Source organism: Asterias amurensis, chromosome 5 (genome assembly GCF_032118995.1).
Source record: "Asterias amurensis chromosome 5, ASM3211899v1".
Classification (NCBI taxonomy): domain Eukaryota; kingdom Metazoa; phylum Echinodermata; class Asteroidea; order Forcipulatida; family Asteriidae; genus Asterias; species Asterias amurensis.
This window is the reverse complement of record NC_092652.1, coordinates 15,551,419-15,561,984: the sequence shown is the minus strand read 5'-3', so window position 1 is coordinate 15,561,984 and position 10,566 is coordinate 15,551,419. Positions and strand designations below refer to the sequence as shown.

At 37.7% G+C, this 10,566-nt stretch overlaps 1 protein-coding gene across 2 annotated transcripts in view; it reads right to left on the bottom strand.

The window, feature by feature from the left end:
- Positions 1-10,566, bottom strand: part of LOC139937463 (endothelin-converting enzyme homolog) — a 46,288-nt gene that overhangs the window by 7,154 nt on the left and 28,568 nt on the right. For both annotated transcript variants that reach the window (XM_071932611.1, XM_071932612.1), the window contains 6 exons: positions 8,555-8,777; positions 6,858-7,034; positions 4,428-4,531; positions 3,003-3,113; positions 1,382-1,574; positions 433-668 (listed from right to left, as the gene is read on the bottom strand). In XM_071932611.1, coding sequence (XP_071788712.1) covers positions 433-668; positions 1,382-1,574; positions 3,003-3,113; positions 4,428-4,531; positions 6,858-7,034; positions 8,555-8,777 — 1,044 coding nt within the window. The remainder of the gene's footprint in view (positions 1-432; positions 669-1,381; positions 1,575-3,002; positions 3,114-4,427; positions 4,532-6,857; positions 7,035-8,554; positions 8,778-10,566) is intronic.

Genomic DNA, 10,566 nt, shown 5'->3' with positions numbered 1-10,566 from the left:
AGGTGAGGAAAAATAAAAACTATGCCAGTTTAGACAGTAGACACTATTGGTAATTGTCAAAGACCAGTCTTCTCACTTGCTGTATCTCAACATATGCATAAAATAACAAGCCTGTGAAAATTTCAGCTCAACCGGTTGTCAAAGTTGCGAGATAATAAAGAAAGAAAAAACACCCTTGTCACCCTTGTGTGCTTTCTGATGCTTGATTTCGAGACCTCAAGTTCTAAATCTGAGGTCTCGAAATCAAATTCATGGAACATTACTTCCTTCTCAAAAACTACGTTACTTCAGAGGGAGCCGTTTCTCACAATGTTTTATACTACCAACCTCTCCCCCATAACTCGTTACCAAGTAAGTTTTAGGCTAAAATTATTTTGAGTAATTACCAATAGTGTCCACTGCCTTTAAGGACTACATGTACTAAGGACTCACCTGAATTGATCAATGGCATGTGGGTCAGTGAGTATCATAAGATCGGAGTACTGTGGTGTTTGGTAGCTACACCACACCTGCGCCATCCCAAGGAAGAATTCTTGAGACAAGGTCAGATTGAGCTGAAGTTGCAGATCATGAGGGTTGTCTTTACGCCATCTCTTGTATGCCATGTAGGCTATCTTCACTCCGCCGTTATCGGCGATGTTCTCCCCTAGAGTGAAATGTCCATCGAGCTGTTGGCAACAAAACAGATAGACCAAGAAATAAATTTCAGGAGTGAGTTTATGTATGGCGAAAGGCTAAAAAAAAGATCTATGAATGTCACCTTAAGCTTGCTGGGCACTGTGTCCGCCACTCAGAGCTTTTCGCTTGCCCAACCATCCTAATGAGCCCACACAAGTCAAGGCTTCTCATGAGAGAAGGTGTCTTTCCTTCGTGGACACCCTGAAACAAGACACCGGCTTTCAGGAACTATGCTCCTGCATGCTGGATCGAAATATCTGGACAAAAATCACTGGGCAGGCTCAAGCTACTACATGGCGCTCAACTTAATGATGAATGACTATGCAGGAGGACATGGTCTTCAAAGGGGAATATGCACACTTTCCACCTCACAAGATTGGACATTTTGATATGCACACAATCTGCCTGACAAGTTTTAACCATTTGAGCTCAATCAAGTCATCAAATGTAAGATTGTCAGTAAACTTAAATCAAATCTAATTTGTGCTACACATGTACATTTGACAATGTTCATTGCCAACTCAAAATAAACTTACTATGACTGTTTTGAGAAAAAACATTTTTTGTTGTCTATAGGGCAGATTAAAACAACCCAAAAGTTGAGTTGAAAAAAAAAATAAAAAAAATGGATATCACAAACAAAAATTTGGTCTCTCTTTCACTAATTTATACTTGGATATTATAACTATTATTTGACACTTACGTTTTTCTCCCCAAACTGATACTGTGAGTACTGATTGACCATACAGTCAGCCCTGGCTTCATACGCCACAGCAGACTGATTCTCCCACCAATCACGCAGATTTCCTAGTTTATCAAACTTTCTGCCGGTGTTATCAAATCCATGCGTCAGTTCATGGCCCATGATCATCCCAATGGCTCCATAGTTCATTGACCTGCAATTCATAATGAGATTATTGAACAGTTTGTTTGATATACAAAATGGTCTTACAGTAACTTGAATAAAAGGTCTTAAACTGCCGTTTAAGAATGAGTTTCTACTCTTTCATTCCATTCATTATAGCCATTGTGGTTAAAAGGTGTAATGAAGTAGGAGACTCTGTTAAATATTATCTGTTTTACCGACGTCCTTGAGCTCTGTACGTGTGGTGCATTTTTATGAGACAGTTTTGGGATATGCATTCGTGCACGTACCTGTATGCGTCCTCGTATCCATGGGCTAATGGCGCGGCAAGATCAATCACCCGAAGCGAGGTTGTGCGCTAACCCGCACAAATGCTATCCAAAAACAGCAGGTTACAAACAGCTGCAACTGGTCATTAATATCAACCACTACAACACCCCCACAGGAATGGCGAAACTGTCTGGGGTATTTATGAATAGCCATCGACAATGAGTTCAGTGGCTTATATTCTGGGCGGCATAAAGGCAAAGTATACTTTTGGGTTTTTAAACCGTTCAATTGTTTGAATCTATTGTAATGTAGATACACAATAAGACTACCTGTGTGAACAATTCAATTCAAAAGGTGGTCGTGTTTTTAAGATATCGCAAAAAATCCGGAGGGAATAAGATATCCATGCAGTTAGAACAATCTCTGATAAGAATACACAATCTTTTTAAATAACCACATTACTTCGAAGTGAAATGTTTCTCGAAATGCTTTGTAACATCAAAAGCTGCTGTTCATTGCCATTAATTTTAGAAGTGATAACCAAATGTATACCTTCCCTTTAAACACTGATGTGTTAAGTACATAAGCTTCAGCAAATTTGACAAAAAGTCAACTTCAAAGATATTGAATTTTGATTTGAACAAAAAAAATGTACTCAAAAGGGAATTTGAATCTCTGAGCTCTGGATTAACATTCTGGCGCTCTACCAAACGAGCTATCTAGCCCTAATGCTTACGTGCGAACGCCAAATTTCTGCACTACCTGTGTAAGCGCAAAATGCCCAGTAACATGGAGTTCGCATGCGCACTAGCAAAAAATTCTCTGCTACCGCATGAAATTCTCTGCTAACTCTCTGCCTCTGCAGAGCCCTGAAGTTGGGCCCAGGGCACAATTTCATAGAGCTGCTAAGCACAAATATTTGCTTAGCATGACATTTCTTCCTTGATAAAAACATCACCAACCAAATTTCCATTTGTTGGATATTGCTTGTTACTGGTATTCAGCTGTTGTTTGCTTATCCTAAATAAGGCAAAAAGGCATGCTAAGCAAATTTGTTATGCTTAGCAGCTCTATGAAATTGGGCCCAGGTGATTCCATCTTTCTCAAAAGCTCAGAGCAAATTTACTCCTGTCATAAAAAATAGCATCTCAGAGTCTTCCTTTGGGCCAATAATAATCTTAATACTCACATTGGTACATTGTTGTCAAAGAATGGAGGCTGAAGTATACCAGATGGAAATACCATCTGGTTCAAAGAGGCACTGTAATATGCATTCACATCAGCTGGGGTCATGCTCCATCTAGTGATAAACAAACATATAATCCTTCTTTTATAAAAATAAAAATACTCCAGAAGATGATCAGAGCATACTGATCGAAAGGTCAAGTTGAAACCAACGGTTCTTTTCAGAACCACCCCAGCTCATTTGGAGATCGCAAACCCTTCCTTATCGCATTTCCACTTCATATCATACCAAAATAGTTGTTTAAGTACAGCTACTTTTGCATCATATACATGTTAGAAACAGACACCTAAAAAAGATAAAGGCGTTTTAAATAACAATTCGGTGAACTCAATTTATGCATACATACGAGCATGCCCCAAAAATGCCAGAAACTGGTAATATTGAACATGTATATCACAATGGGTGCCCTCGATTAGCTTTCCCATATCCACCCTGCGTTGCTCACTCGGGTGAGCCCCTGACAAGAGCTAACCTAACAATCACTCATCCTCTTGTGATGACGTCATGCAGCTGGGGCCAGCCCCCAAGTGACCCACTCCACAATTCGGTGAACTCAATTTATGCATACATACGAGCATGCCCCAAAAATGCCAGAAACTGGTAATATTGAATATGTATATCACAATGGGTGCCCTCGATTATCTTCCCATATCCACCCTGCGTTGCTCACTCGGGTGAGCCCCTGACAAGAGCTAAACGAACGACCACTCACCGCTCTCCTAGTGACATCGTTTACCTGGGGCCAGCCCCCAAGTGACCCACTTCACAAGCAGGGCACTGGGGGCCGACCCGGGTGAGCCCCTGGAATACTGTCAAAGCTATTCGAACGTACCAGGGGCAGACCAGGGTTGACTCGGGGAAGCTAACACAACCATAATTGGCAAGGCGTGCCTCGGCCGAGCCGGTTGAGAGCACCAGATTCGAGCTCTGGTGTTGACACTTGATCCTTCAACTAAATGCTTCACCATAAATGCTTCACCAAAAATGCTTCACCATAAATGCTTTGTCATTCGGATAAATGTCCCATTCGAATGAAAAAGCTACACTGTATTCTCAGTACTTTGTCGACTTCTGCGAATGAATTTAACAGGCAAATCACTTGGGTGGGATTCAAACCAACAACCTTTACATTGCTAAAGCAGATGTCCTACCACAAGACCACTGAGCTAGCTCGGTGGCTAGAGGCAGTTTGAATCATAAGTGGTGAATACTGCAATGATTTAACAGATGTCAATCTTTGCACCAGGAAAAAAATTAATTTTGTTTTTACCCTTACACCAACTATGATGCATGATGCAAACATTTATATCTTTTGCCTGTTTAGATTAATCCTAGTGCTACAGATATAAATTGTTATTGTTGTATCACCTTGTTTTGTCAACAGGAGTTCCGAAATCCTTCAGAGATTTCTGCCTGAAAAATCTCACAATGTTCACGATGCTGTCCAAGCTGTTTTCTGTTGAAATTGAAAGCTGTAGAAAGTATGCAGAAACGAAAAGTTACATGATGACAAGTGTTAAATGCTCCTATGCATCAATTTATTGGCTCCAATAATATTTTTGGTCGGTTTTTATTGTGACCTGTTATCTATGTGGTGTCATGGCCGAGCGGATAAGAGCACTCAAGCTCTGGTGATTCTGTTCATCAGAGTGTGGGTTCGAATCCTGGTCGTCACACGTGTGTCCCTGAGCAAGACTCTTAACTACAATTGCTTCTTGCCACCCAGGGGCAAATGGGTACCTGTGGGGCCAGAGATGGTTCTTGTGGTTGGTTTAGCTCAGTGTGCTACATATTTGGCACCACAGGCTGTGTACTCCCTAGGGAGCTGAGATGGTTTAAGGAATGAAATGGCCCAGTGAGCAGGGTAATAACGTTGGAAGCACTTTGAGGAATGGTGTATAAAGCAATATATAAAAACCAAACAGCTTTATTACTACAGCTAGCAATAGAGTATACAACCATTGAGTGGCTCAGAGTGGAGCAGTCCAAATTTCACCGAGCGATAATATAATATTCTTCCCATTTTGTTTTATGTAACTGACATACAATAGATCCTCATCATTTGATGTATTTTAAAAGTATAACCTTATGAAAAATCACACAAATTACTGGTTCGGAACAAATTGTATTGACAACCAAAAATCATGTAGCGTAGCGTAGCGGCAACAATGCACAAATATAATAGCAATCGGATCACAACCTTTTGCACAGGTGCTCCTTTGTTTTAGCAGCGGCGCAGACAGGTGCTCCTTTGTTTTAGCAGCGGCGCAGCGGCGCTGTAATGCTCAAACAAGGATTTGGGAACAAGGATGATCCTAACTGTTGAATGGGAAATGCTATTCCCCATGGGCGAATAGGTCTTTTTGATCGCCGGTGCAGATGGGAGTAATAGTGAATGTCACGTGAAGTAAATTCCACCATAAACATAAACCTCTCTATTAAAGCATCTTATCTTGCATCTGAAATTCAGATCAATGTCAATTTCTTGCCTGGTGCATGTTTCTCGCCATACTACAATCTAGATTATTTTAAGAGGAACATCAATTCCTACATTCAGTTCGGCTGAGTTGTTTTCATCTTTTTAATCTTGCAGCCCCTCACAAAAAGTGGTTTTTAGCCAACTTACATTCAAAAAAATATTTAAAAACAAGGCTTGGTTGTGTAAATAGAATGAACACTTGGCAAAATAAGAGTCACACAGAAATTGACTAGAGTTGGATTTGAACCAATGACCTCTGGGTTTACACATCTATGTTGGCAGTCTTTCGTTCAAAACCAGCTCTAGTAAACTTCTTTGGTATTAAAGACAGAGGACACTATCGGTAATTGTCAAAGTGCAGTCTTCTCACTGGGTGTATCTCAACATATGCATAAAATAACAAACCTGTGAAAATTTGAGGTTAATTGGTCATCGAACTTGCGAGATAATAATGAAAGAAAACCACCCTTGTCACACGAAGTTGTGTGCTTTCAAATGCTTGATTTCGAGACCTCAAATTCTAAACTTGAGGTTTTGAAATCAAATTCGTGGAAAATTGCTTCTTTCTCAAAAACTGCTTTACTTTAGAGGGAGCCGTTTCTCACAATGTTTTCGACCATCAACCTCTCCCGATTACTCGTAATCAATAAAGGTTTTATGATGATAATTATTTTGAGTAATTACCAATAGTGTCCACTGCCTTTAAGCCTTGTTCATACTCCCTGCGAATGTGAATGTGATACACATTTTGACGTCACAAAATCGCAAAGAACAGTTCGCATCAGTTGACATGTGCTCAACTCCTGGGAAACATACATTGCTAAAAACAGCCATGACGTCAAAATTCGCTTTGCATTCGCATTAAGTATGAATTGGTCTTTAGACGGGTCTTTCACTGAATGATGACAGTTGCTTTATGATATCTGATATCTATCACTAAGTTTATCTTTGTAACCACAATATACAATTTAAATGCACTGGACACTATTGGTAGTTACTCAAAGTAATTATTAGCATAAAAACTTACTTGGCAACGAGTAATGGGGAGAGGTTGATAGTATAAAACATTGTGAGAAACAGTTCCCTCTGAAGTAACGTAGTTTTCGAGAAAAAATTCATTTTCCACAAATTGATTTTGAGACCTCAGAATTAGATTTTGAGGTCTCAAAATCAAGCATCTGAATGCACATAACTTTGTGTGACAAACTTTCACAGGTTTGTTATTTTATGCATATGTTGAGATACACCAAATCAGAAGACTGGTCTTTGACACTTACCAATAGTGTCCAGTGTCTTTAAGAAGGTGTTAAAAAATTTACCCCATCATGATATTCATCCAGCTTTTTAGGATCCAGGATCCAATCGGGGAAGCCAATTTTATTCTTAATGGCTCTGACTTTATCTTCAGCTCTTTCTCTTGTCTCATCATCCATCCATTCAACAAGGGGAAGATTCTCTAGAAATGCGTAGCGTATGTCTTCAATCAGCTCCAGAGCCTGGTATGGAGAGAACAATGATAGATGTTTAAAGGCACTGGGCGGTAAGTGCTCAAAATATTTGTAAGCTTAAAATTATTTGGTTTACTGGCAATGGAGAGCTGTTGGTAGTATAAAACATTGTGAGAACAACTCCCTCTGAAGTAATACATTTTTTGAGCAAGAGGTGACTTAATTTTCACTCAAATATTAAAAGAGATCATGCAGGTCTACTGATCATGAAGCTTTTTATTAGGCCTCTGAAAGCACACAAATTTGTGCAACAAGGGTGATTTTTCTTTCATTATTTTCTTATTAATACTGCAATGACTTATCCTGTCAAAATTTTCACAGATTTGTTATTTGTTGCATATGTTGAGATACACCAAGTGAGAATACTGGTCTTTTGTCAATAACCAAAGGTGTCGAGTGCCTTTAACACACATGGTATAGTATACAAATATTGACTGCTTCGAGTGCTATGGTTAAAACTATGACTCCCGAGGTGATCCCCGGAGCGTTCTATTTTCCGACGCACTATCACACGGCCGTCGTCTAGCAAAACTAAGACATGTCATGTGACGCGCTCTAAACCAATGAGCAGGCAGAATACTTGCAAGGGGTGTTATAGCCAATCTTAACAAATGATTAACTCACAAATTGGTCTACAGATATGGTCCCTCATACCACCAATCTATCATATCTTGCTCACAGTAAACAAATTGCAACTGAAGTTGCATGTTTTTTCAAACTGCTGTTTTAGGATCTGCCGACCTTTTTTTTCTTCTTTATTAGACAAAAAAAGTACTTTATTCATACAAAACTGTCAATGTGGTTTTATGCCAGCAACTATTTTAGTTAGCAATTCATTCCTAACAGATAACTTTCTTTGTGAATGACAAACAAAAGTTGTGCCCACAGAGCACTGTGTAATGCACATTAAGACCTATCGAGATATCGTCAAAACACTACGCGTCCAGATAGGTCACTTTGTGAAACGCAAACTTCACTTCTACGCTGTAGCACAATGTACATCATTGGTAAAGTGGCATACATGTATCTAGATAGGTCACTTCGTGAGTTTACAAAATTTGCAAATCTAGTGACACAAGCCAATCTGTTAAAGGCACTGGACACTGTTGGTAATAATAATACTCAAAATAATTTAGTATAAAACCTTACTTGGTAACGAGTAATGGGGAGCTGTTTATAGTAAAAACATTGTGAGAAACAGCTCCCTCTGAAGTAGCATAGTTTTCGAGAAAGAAGTAGTTTTCTACTAAAATATTCAATTTGATTTTGAGAACTCAGAACTAGATTTTGAGGTCTCGATATCAAGCATCTGAAAGCACACAACTTCATGTGACAAGGATGTTTCTTCTTCTATTATTATATCGCAACTTCGACCACCAATTGAGTTCAAATTTTCACAGGTTTGTTATTTTGAGCATATGTTGAGATACACCAAGTGAGAAGACTGGTCTTTGTTTAATTATTACCAAAAGGTGTCCGTGTCTTAAAAGAATAGACTATTTATTGACCTTTTTCTTGGTTTTCTCTGAATCTTCTTCCTCTACATACAGGGCTCCGGTTACAAACCCAAAAGCAGAGTCCACCCTTGACATACAGCGCTGCCACAATGGTAGCTTGGTTCCCACTCCGCTGACCACCTTGCTGAAAACCATAACTGCATCTTGGTAGGGTCTGGAGAGGTAGCCCAGGTATGGTCTGATCATGTACCACATTGTGTAGTCTGCGATTAATCTACAAACACAAAATTGTCAACATGAAATCAAAAAGATGAGAAAACATCTCCTGGTGTCTGCATGAATTCCTTTAAGATTTGACTGTCACAAGTTAATCTGAACAGGAAAGTTGCAAACAACTTGCCACCCACAAGGTCCAAGGTTACAAATGCACAAATTTGTAGCCTTCGAGAAAGACTCTGCTAGGGTCGAAATGTCCGGCCATTAACTATATTTGTAAGTTAATTTGAATGTTAAATTATTATTTGGACACTAAGACACCACCTGCCATCATCACCGCCATTTACTGGACCAGAGCTGTTTTTGTTTAAATTACCAAAATCAAAATGAAAAAAATTCCTGATTTTTTAATCTATAACATAAATAGAAAATTTTTCCCGATATCTGAAGTATACCTCATTACTCAAGCTAGAGTTGAAACATATTATATTACAATCAACACAATTTGTTTTTGTTCAAGATACTACACAGTGAGGTACTATTGTTTAAATAAATTAAAATAAAAAACCAGCAGAATTCCCTTTCACAATGACAAGAATAAATATTTACGTCTAGAAATGAATCACAGTTTCTTGATTTGTGTAATTCATAATCATGGGTGTTAAACCAATGTTTGTATGAGAGAGATTGGCTGTTGCCAGCTTGGTGTTTATATTCCTTTGTGGGAGTTTGCCTAGTTCCCTTGATGGGAGGATCTTTGAAACAAACATCCAAACAAACATCCAAACAAACATCCAAACAAACAAACAAACAAACAAAGTAAACAAACAAACAAACAAACAACAAACAAACAAACAAACAAACAAACAAACAAACAAACAAACAAACAAACAAACAAACAAACATCCAAACAAACAAACAAACAAACAAACAAAGTAAACAAACAAACAAACAACAAACAAACAAACAAACAAACAAACAAACAACAAACAAACAAACAAACAAACATCCAAACAAACATCCAAACAAACATCCAAACAAACAAACAAACAAACAAACAAACAAACAAACAAAGTAAACAAACAAACAAACAAACAAACAAACAAACAAACAAACAAACAAACAAACAAACAAACAAACAAACAAACAAACAAACAAACAAACAAACAAACAAACAAACAAACAAACAAACAAACAAACAAACAAACAAACAAACAAACAAACAAACAAACAAACAAACAAACAAACAAACAAACAAACAAACAAACAAACAAACAAACAAACAAACAAACAAACAAACAAACAAACAAACAAACAAACAAACAAACAAGCAAACATCCAAACAAACAAACAAACAAACAAACAAAGTAAACAAACAAACAACAAACAAACAAACAAACAAACAAACAAACAAACAAACAAACAAACAAACAAACAAACAAACAAACAAACAAACAAACAAACAAACAAACAAACAAACAAACAAACAAACAAACAAACAAACAAACAAACAAACAAACAAACAAACAAACAAACAAACAAACAAACAAACAAACAAACAAACAAACAAACAAACAAACAAACAAACAAACAAACAAACAAACAAACAAACAAACAAACAAACAAACAAACAAACAAACAAACAAACAAACAAACAAACAAACAAACAAACAAACAAACAAACAAACAAACAAACAAACAAACAAACAAACAAACAAACAAACAAACAAACAAACAAACAAACAAACAAACAAACAAACAAACAAACAAACAAACAAACAAACAAACAAACAAACAAACAAACAAACAAACAAACAAACAAACAAACAAACAAACAAACAAACAAA